At 49.9% G+C, this 20675-nt stretch overlaps 2 protein-coding genes and 2 pseudogenes across 2 annotated transcripts; all 4 read left to right on the top strand.

The window, feature by feature from the left end:
• The first annotated feature begins 1494 nt into the window (after positions 1-1494).
• Rgs16 (regulator of G protein signaling 16) lies at positions 1495-6508 on the top strand. The gene is made up of 5 exons (XM_057769833.1): positions 1495-1779; positions 2143-2253; positions 2809-2870; positions 3151-3317; positions 4734-6508. Exons 1-5 carry the CDS (start codon positions 1736-1738, stop codon positions 4956-4958), a joined length of 609 nt encoding a protein of 202 aa, XP_057625816.1. The 5' UTR covers positions 1495-1735; the 3' UTR covers positions 4959-6508.
• A 5423-nt stretch (positions 6509-11931) lies between these two features.
• On the top strand, positions 11932-12948 carry LOC130874147 (uncharacterized; annotated as a pseudogene).
• Positions 12949-13409: 461 nt separating this feature from the next.
• On the top strand, positions 13410-14333 carry LOC130875041 (uncharacterized). The gene has a single exon (XM_057770661.1). The coding sequence runs from the start codon at positions 13410-13412 to the stop codon at positions 14331-14333; it is 924 nt and encodes a 307-aa protein (XP_057626644.1).
• A 384-nt stretch (positions 14334-14717) lies between these two features.
• Positions 14718-15896, top strand: LOC130875040 (protein NYNRIN-like; annotated as a pseudogene).
• Positions 15897-20675: the final 4779 nt, after the last annotated feature.

The raw sequence follows: 20675 nt of genomic DNA, 5'->3' as shown, positions 1-20675 counted from the left end.
ATAGGGAATAGGATCCCAAGGAGCCGGTACATGCAGTAGAGACGAATCCCAGTGTCACTATCACTGGCCCCTCAGTCTGGAAATCTGTATTCTAAAACATCATTTTCCTGACTGTCTAGAATTCCGGCCTATAGACAGCTGATCACATGCTAAGTCTTGCTCCAACCACCTTACATGTTGATGTGAGAACTTTGGCATGGCACCCAGGTCTCCTTCTCCGGGCTGTGGCCACCATCTGTGGCATGCTCTTTGTTGTTGCTCTTGACAGAGGAGTCACCTGGCGCCAGGTCAGGCCATCTCAGCCCAGCAGTATCCAAGAAATGGTTAAGGTTAGGACCTGTTATTTGGCTTCAGAAGTAGACATCTGTAAAGGTCCAACACAACTCCAGAGCACCCTTGAAGACCCTCTGGGGGTCTCTCTGAAATGGCATGACATCACTCTCATTGTTTGGTCTACTGCCTGTCTTCCCTCCCAGTTCCGTTCTCCCCCCACAATACGTGCTATTGCTGAAGAATGGTTCCTGGGGAAGTCCAGGCAGCAGAAACCTTCCTGAGTCCCCACACCACCTCATGAAATAAGTGTAGAGCTGTCTAAACCCTAGACACAAAGAAAGGGAAACATTAGGAAAGATGAAGCTTGCCTAAGGTCTCTCATCAGGATATGGGAGAAGCAGGATCTGAAACCCCACAAATATCTACCCTTAACCTCAGCTGCTGTCTCTTAGATGTGACCTCAGAGGGAACCGAGGGACAATAGGGAAGACCAGCGCCTTTATGGGAGGGTGAGGAGCAGCTCATATTTATTAGCATTAGCTCAGAGATGGGGGCACTGAACTCGAAGCTGCTTAGCCTCAGGATCACTCACCAGTTACAGAGCTGTTTCTGCTTGCTTTTTGCTTTCAAATATAAATCCAGGCACTAATATTTACCCTATAACTATAGAACTCAGAGCAATTAAACCTTTTTAGCATAGTTGCAAAGGTTTCTGTTATAATTGTGTTAAATAAATGTTTTCCTTTATGCCTGCTGTTTCCAACTCTGATCTTTGCCAAGTCTCTCGTTTTCTGATTCTCTGATCTTTCATCTGCTAAATGGAGGTGATGGCGGTAGGCTGAATAGCTCACTTAGCTCCCGTCAACTTCGGAACACATGGAATGGTGCCTTTTCGGACCTGAGAGAGTTCAGTATAACGGTGATGTACTTTTTCTTGTGATGCACCCTGTGCTCCTGTCCCCTGTGACCCTAGAAACTCAGTCTCTCCTGTGATCTCTTAAAGTGCCACCGGGACCCGCCACCCCCACAAAACCTCTCTGACACTTCTGAATCGTTTTTTCCTGTTTTTACTAGAGGTCGGCGGCTTTTTTCTGCCCTGGCAATCTGTGGGTGTGCGTCTCGTCTTCAAGCCTTCCTCCTCTCCTGGCACCCTAAGTCTCAGACCTCCGGGGTGGGGACAGCCCCGTGCGCTGGGAAGGAGGTCCTGGGGGCTGCCAGTCGCGCCCCGCCCTGTCAGGCTCCCCGCCCCGCCTCCTCCCTCGCAAGACTCGGCCCCAGTTTCTTATTGGCCAGTAACTCCCGGCCCCGCCCCGCCCCTCGGGGATAAAAATTCTTGGCAGTCGTGGTCCCGGCGCGTGCTTTTCTACGGACCGCATCTACACAGTCCGGTACTTGCAACAGCCTCGCTTTTCCCTCTTCGCCCTCCGGTGGCCTAAGGACTTGCTGTCCTGCGCCCGCAACCATGTGCCGCACCCTGGCTACCTTCCCCAACTCCTGCCTGGAGAGGTAAGAGGAGTGAGTTTTTTTAGCTGTCCCGACGACAAAGTCCTGAATCTACCGACAGGCAGGCTTGGAAAGTTGGGTAGAGGGGACAGCGGGAAGCGACTGCAGTGCCTTAAAGCCTCCACCAAGTGTTAAGACCTATCAGGGCACAACTCGAGGGCTGCTGTTGTAGCCTAGACTTTGAAGACGCTAGTGAGAAAAGCTTCTAGGGCGGTGGGGGGAATGGTCGGGTATTCTCAAGCTTCTGAGACTGAACTACGGGTGGTGGAGTTAGTTCTTGTGGGACTCCTCCGCTGTCCCCGCCACAAACTTCTCTGTGCTGGCAGAGCAAACAGAATCCTTACGTGTTCATGGTTTGTCTTTCAGAGCCAAAGAGTTCAAGACGCGTCTGGGGATCTTTCTCCATAAATCGGAGGTGAGCTCCGATACTGGTGGTGTTAACAAGTTCGAGTGGGCCAGTAAACACAGCAAAGAGAGGTAAGTCCTGTTTTTGCCAGCCCTGGGGTTCCAGATGGGAGGAAACCTGAGAGGGAAAATGAGGAGACAGGCTAGCGTCCCTAACCACCCTCCCTGGAAATTTTAGTGAGACTGTTTTTGCTGTGCTGTGGCTTCTCAGCTCCATGGAGCAGTTGGCAGAGGCCGGGTTTTGCCGACCCCAGCGGATGCCCGAGAGCCCCCCACCCCCCTTTTAACTGAACACCAGCGGTACAGGTGGTGTGCTAGGCTCTGGGGTTGTAAGTAGAATTTCTGCGAAGCACCAGCTTCGTTGGAGAGGTGTGCAAATCAAAGCCAAGGATCTGGGGAATAGAATCATTTTTGGCTACAGAAGAGGGAGACTTAGGGATACTGGCTGAGGACTATAGGGCCCCTGGCATCAACCGCTGGATGCCCAGTTGCCTATTACATAACATTGCTACTCTGTGTATGAATTTGAGGGGCTGGTTCTGATAGTCATCAGCTTCTGCCTAGGATGCCTTTTTTGACTTAAAAAATTAATTTAAAAATCTCTGCTCTTTCCCCTTCTCTTGGCAGAATCTTCTCGGAAGATGTTGTGGGATGGAGAGAGTCCTTTGATCTGTTGCTGAGCAGCAAGAGTAAGTAGGACCCTGTTGTCTGCCTGTGGAAGGCACGTGTGTGCTCACGTGCTTGGAGCTTGTTCCAGGGATGCTGAAAACCATGGGCAAAATAATAGTAGTAGTAATAATAATCCCAGTCCCCCAGTGTGTCAGCCTCCATTCAGAACACAAAGCAGAGCCTTGTTCAGGAAAATTACTTTCTAAAAATAGAGCCATTAGCGGCAGTTGCTGTCTTTCCTTCCTTTATTCCCAGCTGCCCCCTAGTCTGACCTGTCTCCTCTCTCCCCCTCACCACCAGATGGAGTGGCTGCCTTCCATGCTTTCCTAAAGACAGAGTTCAGCGAGGAGAATCTGGAGTTCTGGCTGGCCTGCGAGGAGTTCAAGAAGATCCGATCAGCCACCAAACTGGCCACCAGGGCTCACCGCATCTTTGACGAGTACATTTGCAGCGAAGCCCCTAAAGAGGTCAGTGTCCTGGCACTGGCCTTGACTCCCCCAGACCTGCCTCTTCCCAACAGAGATCAGGGCCAATGGGGGCCACTGAGGGGGAAGAAGTAGGTTTTGCAGTACATCAGTCTTGTTTGCAGAGGGGTAGGGTAGGACCTCAGTGACCAGACACTAGCTTTGTGACTCATGGTGGCACAGGACAAGACAGCAAGTCTATATACCTATATTTGTAAATTAGTTATTTTTGGGAACCTCAGCACATCAATTGGAGGAACAAGAACTTTGGGTAACCTGGCTTACCTGCCTCCCCACTTTGGGGACAGTTTTGTTTTGTTTTTTTTTTTTTTTGATTCAGCTTTCCCTCCTGGAGGTATCGGCACAGTAGCAGTGGCGCCACCTGGTGGGCATACCTGAGCAATGCCAAGTTTTTGTATCTTGTTTTCTGGCTGCTTCTATATTTCCCATCAATCATCTATAGAGAGTTCTTAAGTATCACTTACATACAAGGCTCTTCTATGATCTCAGAGGATATAGCAATGAACAAAACAAATTTCTAATGGAATTATATTCTAATGGGAGAAGGTCTCAGTTAACCAATTCAATATAAGCCGGGTGGGGTATGGACAGTGCACACAATGGGAGTTAGGAAGTGGGTGAAACAGCACACAAAGCAGGGGGTGGGGTGTAAGGATCAAGAGAGGGAAGGACATCCTGCCACAGGGCACAGCAGGGAGACAGTAGGACATGAGGTCATGCGTGTGGCTGTTGGCCAGATGTGCTCATCCTAGCTTTTTTTTTTTGAATGACATGGGGAGGAAGCTGAGGTGTTCCATGAATGAGTGGGCTCAGTATAGCAGCTGCGAGGTTAGCAGACTGGGAGCGAGGGGAGGAAAAAGCAGGTAGGAATTACTGCATAGGTCAGCACGGAAGTGGTGGCTTGGAGCAGGGCTCTGGCAGGACAGAACACAGCTTCTGACTTTGCATGACGCAACCTCATGCTAATCCTGAGAGCTCAGAGGACCAACCCCTCGGTCTTATGTGAACTGTCCCGGAACTGGTGGGGTTAGAGAGATGGCTCCGTGGTTAAGAGCCCTTGCTGCTCTCACAGAGGACATAGGCCACCCCACACTAGACCTCCAGAACTCCTATATCCCATCACGAGCATGGCAGCTCACAACCTCCTTTAACTCCAGTCCTGGGGATCCAATCCTCTCTTCAGGTCTCCAGAGGCTTCTGCACATGTGTGGCATACACACTTACGCAGATACAAATACATAAAAGTAAATAAATTTTTAAAAAGATTTAAGAAGGGAGACTCTGTCTTTATTTAGTGTCTGGTATTCTTTCCACGACCTCACTTGCCCCTCGGCTTCTCGGCCCCGCCCCTCCGTACCGCTCGCTCCCTCACCGTTGCACCTGCCTTGCTTCCCACAGGTGAACATAGACCATGAGACCCGCGAGCTGACAAGGATAAATCTTCAGGCCCCCACTGCCAGTTGCTTCGACGTGGCTCAGGGGAAGACTCGCACCCTGATGGAGAAGGACTCCTATCCGCGCTTCCTCAAGTCACCTGCTTACCGGGACCTGGCTGTCCAAACCTCAGCCGCCTCCTCCACCTCTACATCCAGCAGCAGCCCAGCTGAGCCTTCACACACTTGAGCCTCCACAGCAGCAAAGAAACCAGCAGGAAGAGAGGTGGAGTCAGCGGTCCCTGAAGCAGCTGCCCTGTGTGGGAGGCTGGTTCTGCCCGACAAGTGCCAGAGGACAGTGAAGGGATGCGTTCCTGCGTCCTGGGCGTGAAGCACTCCCTCTTCCCAGATACTGCGGTGGGCTCAGTGTGGGAGAAGCTCCTCACTTCCAGGACCTGTGGCTGAGGGCTGACAAGCGGGCTGTGTGGGGCGCTCTGGGGAAGGTGGCACAGCAGTTCCGTTCTTCCCACCAGGGCCCAGAGGCATGCTGGGGCGGTTGGAAACCTTTAGAGCAGGAGCTGGAGAGAACCGTTTGTCCGCAAGACAGTTGGCTTTGGTCACTCACATCTTGATGTCCTCGTTCCTGGACTGGGCCTAGAAAAAGCTATGAAAGGGGAACCTCCCTCTTATGTGCTTGCCTTCCCAGAGATACCCAGGGTCCCCTAGCTTAGGCTTCTTAACATTCCTGTGTTCATTCTTGTAGTCTCATGGGGATTTCAATGAGTCAGGATGATTCTTGCCCCAAATGAGATTTTTATACCTCAAAAAAACTGGCCTGTGAGTCCCTTTCCAGGTCAGTAACGAGCCCTGGAAAAGAAGCCACTTTGCTTGTGTGACCCTAGACTGGGTGCTCTCTGTGGCCTATCGGTGGCAGCAGGGTCCACCTGTGAACAGGGCTGACTAAAAGGCCTTACTGAGCCCTGCATGGCCTTGGGAGATGAGGTCAAAGAGGAGGGAGGTGGGTGGAAGAGTCTTCAGACACCGGGGATAGCACCTAGGTCCAGCAACTGAGTGAGGGAGAAAGGGCCATAGAAAATTCATCCGTGGGAGGAGCCTAAAAGTCTCACTGAAATCAAATCAATTCTCTTTGTGGCTATGAGCCTGGGAACAAGAGATGCCCCCTGGTGGAAGGGGAGCCTGTGTTTCTTTCCTGTAGACAGGAGATGCCCACTGTAGTTAGGGGAGAGGTAGGCCAAGGACCAAGATAGCTCTGGGAGGGAAGCCAGGGAGTATTGGGGGGCTGCTTGGAAGGGTGGGGGCTGGGGAAAATCAACCTGACTAACCACCTCTGGGTCTTACGGAACAAACAATCTAAGTTGGGACTTCCCGCACCAGAGACCAAACTGGCAGTGGAGACCCAGATTGCCAGCATTGTTCTCTCTGCACTTGAAACTTCTCCAGAAGAACAGTATTTAAGTATAATATATTGTTACATTGTGTCGTGCTGATTGTCAGCTAATATTGTCACTGTTGTTATTTATTGTGGCTTGTTGGCCTCCACTGGAGAAACTCAGCTGGAGCTCTGGCCTGGCTGTGCCTCCTCCCCACCTGACTCTACCTCTGCAAGCCTTGGGGAACCACTGAGGGCTGTGGGGGAGGGGGACACCCCACTGTTTTAATATTTATTTATTGTTAACCAAGGGAGCTGGGTTCCTTTATCGGCGGTGTATACAATCCCTGTTTTTCTGTTTGAGCGTGTCATGTTCTTGTAAGAAATGAAAATAAAACACAAGAATACCATCCCGTTTCCAAGAACCGTGTGGTTGAGAAGGTGGTCCAGGGAAGTAGGGAGGGCCTGTGACGTCAGAGGCCTCTGGGGATTCTGTAGGTTGGGGGTACAACAGGATGGGACAGCTGGCTGAAGGCATGCAAGGGTTGAGCTTTGGGGGGGCAGTCTACAAGGACCAGCCAGACTCTGCCTCTTCTGCCCATTGCCGTCTGGGTCACCTCATCCCTGAAACCCTGCTCTCGGTTTCCTGTTTGTCACTAACGAAAAGATGATCTTGCCAGGCACACAGCAGTGAATGCCTGTATGCCAGCTCTGAGGAGAACGAGGCAAGAGGATTGTGTTTGAGAATAACCTAAATTACATAGTGAGATCCGGTCGGAGAGCTGGCCGAGAGGATGGGAGGGCCGCCCGCGGAGCCAGAGGTCGCCAGTTCGAGTCCCGGCTGTGTGTGCGTGTGTGTGTGTGTATGTGCTTGTGATGTGCGCATGCGTAATTAATCGGAAAAAAAAAGTTTAGGGCTGGAGAGATGGCCCAGTGGTTAAGAGCATTGCTTGCTCTTCCAAAGGTCCTGAGTTCAATTCCCAGCAACCACATGGTGACTCAAAACACACACATACACACATAATGAGATCCCAATTCGAAAGGAGACACATGTATTTTTATGAGGCGTTATAGTTAACGGTTTATACACAGATCCCGATAAACTGTTGACTTTCATTCCTCCCTTAAGTCCTCAGGGTGATCAGAGCTTCAAATACTTGGGGACAGAGACTTCTTAGAATTATACCCTACACCTAGATCCAGGGTGCTTGGGTGATGGCAGGAGGGTTTCTGACATTGAGGGCCTAGGCAAGGATACGGGAACAGCCGGGCAGTGGTGGTGCACGCCTTTAATACCAGCGCTCGGGAGGCAGAGGCAGGCAAATCTCTGTGGGTTTGAGGACAGCCTGGTCTACAAATCAAGTTCCAGGACCACCAGGGCTACACAGAGAAACCCTGTCTCAGAAAACAAACAAACGAACGACAAAAAAATAGCTAAAAAATGGGCACAAACACTCAGGCAGGCCTTGACCTCATGTGGTCCAGTCAATAACTCTACAAGTTCCCGGACGGAGGAGCGTGTGTGTGGTGCAGGTGGTGAGCTCTTTCTTACACTGTGGGGGCATCTCTCTGTGTGAGATGGGGCAGAACAACCATGACCAAGGATGGAACAAGACAGAAGTCCTCAAAACTGTGGAGCGTGGTGTGTGTGTGTGTGTGTGTGGTGTTCGCTCTGCACACGTGCATGCCACCAACACACGTGTGGAGGTCAGAGGACAATTTACATGAGTTCTCTCTTGGCTTCTACCATTTGGGTTCAGGGGGTTGAACTCAGCTTTGGCAGCACGCACCTTTACCTGCTGGGCCATCTTGCTAGTCACGAGGCCCGGTGTCTCCGTTTCATACCGCTGTAGATGTTTGCCCAAATAAAAACGTGGAGATCCCTTAACGTTGCTAAGGGTCTTCACCTCCCTTTGCCAGACTACAGACTCCTGACTTACGCATGCCTTTGTCCCCAGTTTTCTATATATCTTGTCTGCTGCTCGGAGCATTCCAAGATCTCAGATGAGGAAATGGACAGTGGTAGGCACTAATTAGGCCGGCATGTCACAGAGAACACGACGTCCCCTCTAAACCCAGGCCAGAACAGAATGGTGCTGCCATGGCTGAGGGAGAGCAGCTCGTAGTTTACACTCTGCTGCCCCCCTGTGGCCATGACGAGGCTTTTTTCTTAGGCTCGTCTGACTTCTATAGTTAATACATATTTAATTATGTGTTCATGTGTGTGGTTATGTACCCATGAATGCAGGCGCCTGAAGAGGCCAGAGGAGTATGATCCCTGGAGCTGTGATTTCAGGGGGCTGTGAGCCACCCAGTGTGGGTGCTGAGAACCGGACTTGGGTCCTCTGGAAGAGCAGATGTACTTTTAACTGCTGAGCTACATCTCCGGCCCGAACTTCCACTGTTTTTATAAAGTTTTGCTTTTTCCTGTGGAATTCTATATAATAGCTAGAATTTGTTTGATCTATTGATTCATTTTGGCAAACACATGGCATTTTGATGAAATTAGAATTATTAACGCAGTGTGTGTAGGAGTTAAGCCAAGATTTTCTCAGTTCTTTCAGGGCTGCGAATTAACTTCTCAGTCTGGAAGAGACCGTTCAGGTGTCCAGGGACTACGAAGTGCCGACTCAAGGTAGTTTGATGTGAGTGGGGTGCTCGCAATTGGTCCAGGGATCCAAACTGCTTTGAAGAAGAAAGGAAAACCCGATGTTAAACATCTGGGGTGCAGTCCTAAGGGTGAGAAGTGCAAAGGGTTGGGGGGCTATGTCACAGGGTAGCTGCACTCACCTGCCGGGAGCCTCCTCCCAAGTCTGAACTCTCCAGTTGTGGCAGCAGCTAGGAGGTGCTGCCCACTCCAGGGGAGGGGCTTCACCCACCAGTTAGACCTTCTAGGAAAGGCTCTCACAGACCCGCCCAGAGGCTTGTTTCTTTGCTAATACCAGATCCAATCAAGGTGATCCCTGAGACTAATGTCACAAGCTCTGGTGCTGACTTCGACTTCAAGCAAAGCAAGGATATGTGGATTAATTTTTTATTTTTTTTACAACCAGTTCTCATTTAAGGGAGAGTTCTCCCTTTCTGTTAATCCCCTGTGCCATCCTCAGGACGGCCTCACTGAAACCGTGATGCCATGCTCAGAGCTGTACGGCTGACTTTAATCTCATGCCTGCAGCTCACTAACCAGTGAGTTACTCAGTTTCTTAGACTCTCACTTGGTATTATAAAATGTGACTACAGACAGTATTGGCTTCAAAGAGCTTTTGGGATAACAGAAAATGTATGAAAAGTGTGTATCAGATGGCAATCTCTTCTGTCCCAACACTTAGCCATCCCCAAGTGGGGCAGCTGGTGCCAAGGGCCTCTCAGGCTCATGCGATGTGGCAGCTGATAAATTATTGTGTTTTCCCTACAAGGGTCTCTTTAACTCTCTGCCCTGGTCTTGATCCAGGGTTGAGTTTTCTATTGGAATCCAATGGTCGTTTTCCTCTGTTATTCACAGAATCTCTTATTTATGTATTAACCATTCAGAGTTTTATTCTATGTACGCTTTCTATTATAAGTGGCCTCAAATAATTTTAGAATTAGGGTTTGGAAATCATAAATAATAAAAAAAATGTAACAAACCAGTGTGCCAGACTCACCTCTTACAAACCAGTTAGACCTGCAAGTGCTCTGGGATTTTAAAACTCTTCTCTGTCTTGAAAAAACAAAACAAAACAAACAAACAAACAAACAAACCCAACCAAACAAAACCCACAAACAAACAAAACACAAAACAAAACAAAGTGAAAACCTCTTCTCTGGAAGGAAGATGATACTTAGCTTTCCAAAGTGACCTGTTCAGACTGGCTGGCTTCTTTTGCAAATGGAACTTACTCTCCAGCGTATCAATCGTGCCTCAATTATAAATGAGAGAAAACGCAGACCGGAGCAAAACAGTCCTGGCAGCCCTCTGCGCAGTGGCAGTATACAGTGCTTTCTCAGAAGGTCAGCAGTAATTGGAGAAGTCATCCCGTGACCGTGGGGAGACAAGGCAAAAACAAGGAAACTGGTAATGTGGACCAAACACCAGACAGGCAAGATACTCGGCACCACAAAAGTAGCTGACGTCGCCCTCTGCTGACTGACCTGAGTGACTGCTGTTAGTCTAGCTCCTCTTTGTTCTGTATAGTTCCTAGAAAACAATGCTGAAGGCAGCCATGATGAAATTTCTCCCGCTTCCCAAGAGCATCCAGTTGCTCATGGATCTTTATTTCCTTGTACCCCAGATCACCCGACACAACCCAAACCTGTCAGGATCATGTAATCATGCCAACAGGTGTCTTTAGCAATTAGTCAGAAAAGGGACTGCTAGTAATACCAGAGGTTGATAAATTAGAATTAATTGATTCTTAGACTGGGAACTGAGAAGATATCAGAAAGCTTTTCACACTGTCTCAAGGTAAAACTCAGATACAGACTGCATACTTTACAACCTCCACTGTCAGAGCTCATTAGACAGTGTTTGCACTGTCCACTGTCTGTCCGGTACCTCCAAGCAGTGTATACTGGAGCCCCATGCCTCTTCTTAATAGTGCTGAAAGACCCTACAGACCCCCTCCTCAGAACCCGCAGCTAGCAGGCTCCCCGGGAGAACGTCCTGTTTGCTTGAAAGATTCTCAGGATCAGCAGCTAGCCTGCTCTCGTGAGAGGAAAACAGGATATCTATAAGATAGGACATCTACAAAGCAGGATGACTTCAAAGTAGGATACCTATAAGATAAGAGCAGGATGTCTGCTGCCAGACATCCATGCTGGGAGAGGAAAACCATTCATGCCACACCCCCCCCCGCCTCATTCTGATAACCACGCTTCTGCTTCTGTAAATTGCTTTTTGCTGCCCTCTTTCCTATAAAAAGTCCTCCTCCCAGTCTACAGGCGCGCAAGTCCTCCGAAAGACTTTGCCGCCCGCAGGTACCTGTGTCTACCTAATAAACCTCTTGCAGTTTGCATCCGACTCGTGGTCTCGGCCTGGTCTGTGGGTCCGGGGTCTCCACCTGAGGGAAGGTCCCTACCGGGGGTCTTTCATTTGGTGCGTTGGCCGGGAATTGAAGGCCCCCACCCAGGGACCACCGACCCACCATCGGGAGGTAAGCTGGCCAGCACCGATTTGTTAGTCTGTGTCTGCGTCGTTTCTGTGCTTTGTTAACTCTGTACACTCAGATCTGGGTGCTCTGTATCTGGCGGGCCCAGGAAGGAGCTGACGAGCTCGGACTTCCACCCCGCAGCCCTGGAAGACGTTCCAAGGGTGTCTGGAGCCCTGAATTAGGTGGCAGCTTTTTCCGGAGCTCAATCTGTATCCCAAAGTCTTGCTTTGCTGACTTGGGTCTGAATCTGGAGCCTTTTCGGTGCTCATCTGACGGGCCACATTCCAAAGGTGGCCGGAGCCTGATTTTTCACAGTCTCCGTCTGAAGTTTTGCTTTCGGTTTTGCGCCAAAGCCGTGCTGAGCGTCCATATTGTTTGTGTCTGATTGTTGGATTTTTGTGTTTAAATATGTTCTTTGTTTTTGTATATCTGTTTGTGCTCGAGTCTAAATCTGGTACCATGGGACAATCGTTAACAACCCCTCTTCACTTAAGAAGGGGGGAAAATTGGGGTTTTAACTGTTTCTCAGAGACTGGAACTGATGGTATTTAGTAACAACAATGTCTGTCATTGTACTCTTACTGGAATTGACCTGATGATATTTGTAACTGCTTATAGAAGTTGGAAAAGTTTGACACACCCTGTAAAATGTTGAGCCTCCTCCATATGCAGGATCAGATAGCCCAGAGGGACCTGAAGCGGCGATGGCCGAGGGGCCCCCACAAGAATCCCCGGCCCTCTCACCTATGGCTGGCCAACAGAGGGACAGACGCGAGCCGCCGCCTGATTCCACCTCCCACGCCCTTCCCCTCTGAGAGGGTCCGAATGGGCAGCAACAGTACTGGCCATTCTCAGCTTCTGATCTCTATAACTGGAAACAGCATAACCCTTCCTTTTCCAAAAACCCAGTGGCGCTGACTAATCTAATCGAGTCTATTTTAGTCACCCACCAGCCCACCTGGGATGATTGCCAGCAACTCTTGCAAGCCCTGCTGACCTCAGAGGAAGAGCAAAGAGTCTTTTTGGAGGCTCGGAGAAACGTTCCAGGCGACAACGGTCACCCAACCCTTTTGCCTAACGAAATTGACGAGGCCTTCCCTCTGACGCGACCTGATTGGGACTTCACCACAGCTGCAGGTAAGGGACACCTACGCCTCTATCGCCAGCTGCTTATAGCGGGTCTCCGAGGGGCAGCATGCCGCCCCACTAATGTGGCTCAGGTAAAGCAAGTGATACAAGGGAATGAGAAAACTCCCTCTGCCTTTTTAGAGAGGTTTAAGGAAGCATACAGAATGTATACTCCCTATGACCCGGGGAACCGGGGCAGGCCATTAGTGTTTCAATATCCTTTATTTGGCAGTCCAGTCCGGATATCAGAAGTAAATTACAGAGGCTGGAAGGTCTGCAGGGGTATACAATACAGGATCTGCTGAAGAGGCAAAGAAAGAGAGAAGGAAAGGAGAATTTACAAGTATATTCAGAGGAGCAACCAATAAATGAGGAAAGAGACATGAAACAGAATAAAGAATTAAGCAGGCTGCTGGCCACTGTAGTTCAAGGACAAGAAAGAGAGGGAGGTAGGCTGGGAGAAAGGAAGGGGGCCAAAATGGACAGGGACCAATGTGCTTATTGCAAAAAAAGAGGCTCTTGGACCAGGGCATTCTCATCCCCTGCCGGTCACCATGGAATACCCCCCTTTTACCAGTAAAGAAACCAGGGACTGGGGACTACCGGCCAGGGCAGGATTTGAGGGAGGTCAACAAAAGGGTGAAGGACATGCACCCCATGGTCCCCAACCCCTATAACTTATTGAGCACTCTGCCACCATCCCACGTTTGGTATACCATATTAGACTTAAAGGATGCCTTCTTCTGCTTGCGGCTGCATCCGGAGAGCCAGCCCCTTTTTGCCTTTGAATGGAAGGACCCAGATCTTGGTCTTTCGGGTCAATTGACCTGGACTAGGCTCCCCCAGGGATTCAAGAACAGCCCGACCCTCTTTGATGAGGCTCTGCACCGGGACCTGGCGACTTTCGGGTCCAGTACCCCACCCTGACATTGCTCCAATACGTTGATGACCTCCTTCTGGCGCCGCTTCAGAGAAAGAATGTCAGGAGGGCACAAAGTCCCTCCTACAGACATTGGGACAATTAGGATATCGGGTATCAGCCAGGAAGGCTCAGATGTGCCAGAAGCAAGTCATTTACCTAGGTTATCAATTAAAAGATGGACAGAGATGGCTGACCGAGGTGAGCAAACAGACTATCACTAACATCCCTGCCCCCCGGAACCCCCGCCAGCTGCGAGAGTTTCTGGGAACAGCGGGATTCTGCCGCCTCTGGATCCCAGGGTTTGCCGAGATGGCTGCACCCTTGTATCCTCTAACTAAACAAGGGACAATGTTTGATTGGGGAGAGGAACAGCAGAGGGCTTTCAAAAACATTAAGAAAGCCTTACCAGCCTCCCCTGCTTTAGGCCTCCCTGACATCACCAAACCCTTTGACTTGTTCGTGGATGAGAGACAGGGTTACGTCAAAGGGGTCCTAACTCAAAAACTGGGCCCTTGGAGGCGTCCTGTAGCTTATCTCTCAAAGAAACTCAACCCAGTTTCTTCAGGGTGGCCGCCCTGTCTGCGAATGGTAGCAGCAATCGCAGTCCTCACTAAAGACGCGGGTAAACTAACCCTGGGCCAGCCACTGACTATCCTGGCACCCCATGCGGTGGAAGCCTTGGTCAAGCAGCCTCCAGACCGCTGGCTCTCCAATGCCAGCATGACTTACTACCAAGCCCTGCTCCTGAATGCGGACCGGGTGCAATTCGGACCTGTGGTCGCTCTTAATCCCGCGACCTTGCTCCCCCTGCCTGAGGACCCGGAACACCACGACTGCCTCCAGATCCTCGCAGAAACACACGGGACCAGACCGGACCTGACAAATCAACCCCTCCGAGATGCTGACTATACTTGGTATACGGATGGCAGCAGTTTCCTGGCAAATGGGAAACGAAAGGCGGGGGCAGCAATGACAACAGAGACTGAGGTAGTTTGGGCAGAAGCCTTACCAGCAGGCACCTCCGCCCAGAGGGCTGAACTCATCGCTCTGACCTAGGCACTCCAGATGGCAGAAGGTAAGAGACTGAATGTTTATACGGATAGCCGATATGCATTCGCCACGGCTCACATACATGGGGAAATTTATTGAAGACGAGGGCTGCTGACCTCAGAAGGAAAGGAAATTAAAAACAAACTTGAGATACTGGCACTCCTGAAAGCCTTATTTTTGCCCCCAAAATTAAGTATTATGCACTGCCCTGGGCATCAAAAAGGCCATAGCCCTGAGGAAAAGGGAAATAGGCTGGCAGATAACGCTGCTTGAGAGATTGCTATAAAATCAACCAAGACCTCCCAAGCTCTCCCCTTGACGAACCCGGAAGAGGCCCAAGCCTCCAGTTCGCTACCCTATAGTAAAGAGGACATTGATCTCCTAAAGAAAATGGGGGCCACATATGACCCCGAAAAGCAACATTGGGTTTTCAAGGAAAAGATTGGTATGCCAACAAAACATACTTATAAAATAATAGACTACTTGCATAAATTGACTCATTTGGGGCCAAAGAAGATGAAAACCTTGTTGGACAGACAGGAGTCAGGCCAATACCTCCTGAACAGGGACGGAGCCCTGCAAAAAGTGACTGATGAATGCCAAGCCTGCGCTCAGGTAAATGCAGGCAGAATCAAGCTTGGTCCAGGAGTTCGGGCACGGAGACATTGTCCCGGAGTACATTGGGAGATCGACTTTACAGAGGTTAAGCCAGGTCTCTAGGGGTACAGATACCTCCTGGTGTTCATAGACACTTTTTCAGGATGGGTAGAAGCCTTTCCCACCAAAAACGAAACCTCAAAGGTGGTGACCAAAAAGCTCTTGGAAGAAATATTTCCCAGGTACGGAATGCCTCAAGTCTTGGCACCGATAATGGGCCCGCCTTCGTCTCCCAGGTAAGTCAGTAGGTGGCCAAACTCCTAGGGGTCGAATGGAAATTACATTGTGCGTATAGACCCCAAAGTTCAGGACAGGTAGAATGCATGAATAGAACAATTAAGGAGACCTTATCCAAATTAACGCTTGCAACTGGCACTAGAGACTGGGTGCTCCTCTTACCACTGGCCCTGTACAGGGCCCACAACACCCTGGGGCCTCATGGACTGACTCCTTTTGAAATCCTATATGGGGCTCCTCCCCATTTATAAATTTCTTTAATTCAAACATTGCCGATTTTGCTAACAGTCCTTCTCTGGAGGCTCATTTACAGGTGTCTACAGATTGTGCAGAGAGAGGTTTGGAGGCCACTCGCCGCTGCTTACCAAGACCAACTGAACCAGCCGGTGGAACCGCATCCCTTCCAGATAGGAGATACTGTTTGTGTCCGCAGACACCAGACCTAAAACTTGGAACCTCGGTGGAAAGGCCCTTACACTGTCCTTCTGACCCCCAATGGCACTAAAGGTTGACGGCATCACAGCCTGGATCCACGCCTCACACGTTAAGGCCGCCCATACAGCTGACAAAATGGAGCCCGCCGCAACCCCAGCATGGAGAGCCCAACGCACTCAAAACCCCTTAAAGATAAGGCTTACCCGTGGGGCCCTTGGATCATTATATGGGCCCTACTAAGACTGGGGATGGCGACATTCCCGGGATATGACTGCCATCACCCGGGGGGTGGAGGGGGACGACATGGGACCAGGAACAAAGACTTCTATGTTTGTCCAGGACAAAACACACAAAAGGGACATGGAGGGCCGGGGGACGGTTACTGTGCCCAATGGGGTTGTGAAACGACGGGGGAGGCTTACTGGAAACCCTCCTCCATCTGGGATCTAATCACGCTCAGACGAGGAACCACGCCTGGGTACTCGGGAAGGGGACCCTGGACTTGCGGGGGAAAAGCTTGTGGCCCTTGCTATGATATCGCTACCGCTACCAATGTCCAGGACGCCACCCCAGGAGGTAGATTATGGAGACCAGCCAATTTAGACAACTTCAGGCAGCCATGCATACTGATATCAAGGCACTGGAAGAATCGGTTAGCGCACTTGAAGAGTCATTAACCCCCCCTCTCAGAGGTAGCCCTACAAAACAGGAGGGGGCTAGACATGTTGTTTTTACAAGAGGGAGGGTTATGCTCAGCACTCAAAGAGGAATGTTGTTTCTATGCGAACCACACTATGACAAAGCTTAGAGAGAGGTAAAGACAGACACAAAAGCTGCTCGAATCACAACAGGGATGGTTCGAAGGGTGGTTTAATAAGTCTCCCTGGTTTACGACTCTATTGTCTCCTCTGATGGGTCCCTTGATTGATTGTCCTCCTTCTGATACTCCTGTTTGGGCCCTGCATCTTAAACCGCTTGGTCCAGTTTATGAAAGACAGGCTGTCAGTTATTCAGGCCCTAGTGCTGACCCATCAGTATCATATGGTACAACAACAAGAAACCGAGGTTCCCTAACTGCTTAGAGTAAAAGATTTAACTCTGTGATAAAAGAAAAGGGGGGAATGAAAGACCCTACAGACCCCCTCCTCAGAACCCGCAGCTAGCAGGCTCCCCGGGAGAACGTCCTGTTTGCTTGAAAGATTCTCAGGATCAGCAGCTAGCCTGCTCTCGTGAGAGGAAAACAGGATATCTATAAGATAGGACATCTACAAAGCAGGATGACTTCAAAGTAGGATACCTATAAGATAAGAGCAGGATGTCTGCTGCCAGACATCCATGCTGGGAGAGGAAAACCATTCATGCCACCCCCCCCCCGCCTCATTCTGATAACCACGCTTCTGCTTCTGTAAATTGCTTTTTGCTGCCCTCTTTCCTATAAAAAGTCCTCCTCCCAGTCTACAGGCGCGCAAGTCCTCCGAAAGACTTTGCCGCCCGCAGGTACCTGTGTCTACCTAATAAACCTCTTGCAGTTTGCATCCGACTCGTGGTCTCGGCCTGGTCTGTGGGTCCGGGGTCTCCACCTGAGGGAAGGTCCCTACCGGGGGTCTTTCAGTGCCAGTTTCCCATAATGGAGACAGTGCCTAACCCAGAGGTCAGTATCTCTGTCTCCTAAAGGTTAACTCAGTTCATATCTGTCGTTCATCAAGGATGGCCAGGACACTACTTTCAGTTTACAGGGAGAAGCTCCGGCCTTGTAAGTAGAACAGCCAGCTGTAAAATGGAAGGACCTAAGCTAATGGAGGCTTTGTCAGCATCTGAGAAAACAGTTCCCTGTGAATGACTGATCCTTGATCTGCTGAGAAAGCTGCTCTCATTCTCCTAGACTTATAACTTTATATTTCTTTATTTCTAAATTTTTTTTTTTTGATTTTTCGAGACAGGGTTTCTCCGTAGCTTTTGGTTCCTGTCCTGGAACTAGCTCTTGTAGACCAGGCTGGCCTCGAACTCACAGAGATCCGCCTGCCTCTGCCTCCCGAGTGCTGGGATTAAAGGCATGCGCCACCACCGCCCGGCTATTTCTACATTTTTATTTCTGGAATCTACATTTTTATTTTCTTATTCTTGGACTCTTCATAAAGTACCCAATGTGCTGCATTTTTTTTTATCCTTTCGACCCATAAGGCAAATAAACCATTTCTCCCAAGCTGATTTGAATCAGTGTCTTCCCACAGCAACAGAGGAAGCCAGAATTGTCACCCATGCACGGAAATGGAAGCGAGGCATACTGACAGCATGCTTCTTTATGGCTACGTCTGCCAGACAGCCACCTGAAACTGAAGCCTGGCTGCACGCATTGCCTGAGGCCCAGCTAGCGGTTCCAGAAGTCCAGGCATAAGCTTTCTGTAGCTATGAATTAAGTTTGGTTGTGGTTTATTACTCAAGGACAGAGACACCCAAAGTCCAAACAGAGTTTAACATCTCCAGCTCGCCAATTTTGGTGGCCATCTTTCTCTGGATGGAATTCAAAGTCCTTACAAGGGTCTCCCAGGCCTGACATGACGTGAAACTCCACGTCCCTTGTCCTCCTACTCCTGCTGCACTGGCCTCTAAGCTGTTTCGTGATTATACCAGAAATTGTTCCTGCCTCAGGGCCTTCGTACCTACCTACAGTTCCTTCTGAGGCGTTTGTGTAATGTGTTCTTCTGTCTCTTCCTCAAGTCTTTGCTCAAATGTCACCTTCTGAACAAAGGTCCAATCTTCTCCAACCGCTCTGTGGAGATCCCCAGCCTGGCATTGTGTGTGTGTGTGGGGGGGGCAGTAGATAACCTCAGGTGTCATTCTTTAGGCACCATAAACCTCCTATTGGCCTAGAATGCAGCAAGTGGACCATGTTGGTTGGTCCAAGCCCTGAGAACCTGCCTGTCTGTGCCTCCCCAGCAGTGGGGTTGTAACTGGGCCACCCTGACCCATTCTTTATCAACCAGGATCTGGGGATTGCACCCCTTCATCTCCTTTCTTTTCAGTGTGAGTTCTGGGCATTGAGTTCAGGTCTTGTGCTTGCAAGGCAAACACTCTGCTGACTGCCCTGGGTCTCCAGGACTCGCGTTCCGGTACTCTGAAACCTCCCACGTCTGCCTTAGTTTTCCCTGTGGGTTTTTCCACCATGAGATATAATACACGATTGAACTGATTTTGTTCCCTGTCTGACTTCAACGAGAATGAAGTTGTGTCCTCTATGATGTAGTCCAGTCTCCAGAACACATCAAGTTACATTTTCCTTATCTGTAAAATGGGGTGAAGACCAGTAGCTATCGCAATATTTACTTCTCTGAGTTAGTATCTGTGAAGTGCTCAGAACAGTTCCTGAAGTACACTCAAGTAATTAGCATAACTACTACCACCACCACCAACAACAACAAAATCAGCTTAGGTATTTCGTTTTATACAAGCCTCTCCTCCTACACAAATAATTCCAACCAGACCAAATTAAACCAAATTAAAAGACGTCCATGTTTAATGCAATGCTCCTGGGTGACCCCAGGAAGCACGGAGAGGAAAAGAGAGGAAAGGGGAGACCATGTGAAACCTGGAGACCACATATTCATTCTCTGGAGGGGGCTGTGTGCAGTTTAAATAGCCTGTGGGAGTAGTCTTGACCTTCCCTGGGGAAGGGTTACTGGTTGGCAGGCTTTCTTGATCCTCCCTGGGGAGGGGTTTTATGGTAGGAGCTGTGATGAAGCCCCCAGGCAAACATCAACCACCACCACCATGACCACAGCAACAACAACACCTCAACTCTCAACCATCATTACCACCATTTTAACCACCACCACCGCCGCCATCCTTGTTACTATTTATTATCTGTGCAGTTAGTAAAACAGCACACACAAAGAGAGATTGGAAACAGCAGGATGTATTGAGGCTCTAGGAGACAGCAGCTGCAAAGCCAATAGAAAAAAGGGACTGCCTGGAACACCATCATACCTGGACATTGTATTCTATGCTATTCAAAAACCAAGTTATTTACGGGGCTAGATAAAGGGCTCACCAGGTAAAGGTGCTTGCCAGACAAGACTTGTAACCTGACTTAGAGCTCTGGAACCCACGTGCATGTGGAAGCAGAGAACCCAGATCACACAGTTGTCTCCTGACCTCCCCCAGCCTGCCCAAACACACACATCCTGTCCATACACACAGTATTTGTCCTCTACTACCAGTAAGATTGCTTATGGTTTCTCTGTTCCCATTAAGGGACACGCTCCGTCCACGCGGAGCTTCAGGTTTGTGGATAAGCCGCTGCATCTCAAGTGCTTCCAGTCGTCACTGGCAACAGATGCTCTTTCTGCCCTGCTCCTGCTGGCTGCATAGTGGGTTATGTCTTTATTTCCTTGTTTCCCTCCAAGAACACAGGATTTGTGGTAACAGGGAAGATACAAGAGTGATGGGTGAAGTGGGTTTCTATGATCTCAAAGCCGAGCGCCCTGATGCCTATCAAGTCTGTCCTGCTTGCTCAAGGTAGAGTCTTTGTTTTCTTTTATGGGTGAGAAAGATTTCTGGGGCTGTGTCTGGGCTGACCCTGTGTGTACAACTTCTGTTCTTCCGTTTTCTCACTCCTCTCTTGGCTCCGCCCTGCTGACTCAGTGACATGCTACAAGGAAATGTTCATCTAGGGGACGGTCTTAAAGGATCCCTGCTGCTGCTGCTGCTGCTGCCGCCAAAAGAAAGGATCTCTGGGGAGTCTGACTTTGGAAGGTAAGGTGGGCTGGAGGAGAGCCCGCAGGGCCTGAGGAATCCCCTGGCTTGCCTATTCTCTCAGGGTCTGTTGGGGGTGGGGATGGAAAGCCTGGACTGTTTGGGCAGCAGCCCTGTGATCCTGAGCCCTCCCTCCTGAGGCTGTCACTGTCCACACGCTGTTTATTTATGGTCCCTGCTTCTGGGGCAGCTCTGGAAGGACGGGGGAGAAAATGAAAGTGAAAGCAGGCTTTGTGTGCTGCAGGCTCCATGCCAGGCTGGCTTTCC

Source organism: Chionomys nivalis, chromosome 5 (assembly GCF_950005125.1).
Source record: "Chionomys nivalis chromosome 5, mChiNiv1.1, whole genome shotgun sequence".
In the NCBI taxonomy this organism is placed as follows: Eukaryota; Metazoa; Chordata; class Mammalia; order Rodentia; family Cricetidae; genus Chionomys; species Chionomys nivalis.
The sequence above is the reverse complement of the archived record's forward strand: the minus strand, read 5'-3'. Positions and strand labels throughout refer to the sequence as shown.

Bases quoted from the DNA above. Each gene is read 5' to 3' on its own strand.
- Rgs16 (XM_057769833.1), top strand. From the start codon at position 1,736: ATGTGCCGCACCCTGGCTACCTTCCCCAACTCCTGCCTGGAGAG. The intron at 2,871-3,150 runs GTAAGTAGGACC...CCTCACCACCAG, and splicing joins TCTGTTGCTGAGCAGCAAGA to ATGGAGTGGCTGCCTTCCAT. The intron at 3,318-4,733 runs GTCAGTGTCCTG...TGCTTCCCACAG, and splicing joins GCAGCGAAGCCCCTAAAGAG to GTGAACATAGACCATGAGAC.
- LOC130875041 (XM_057770661.1), top strand. From the start codon at position 13,410: ATGTGCCAGAAGCAAGTCATTTACCTAGGTTATCAATTAAAAGATGGA.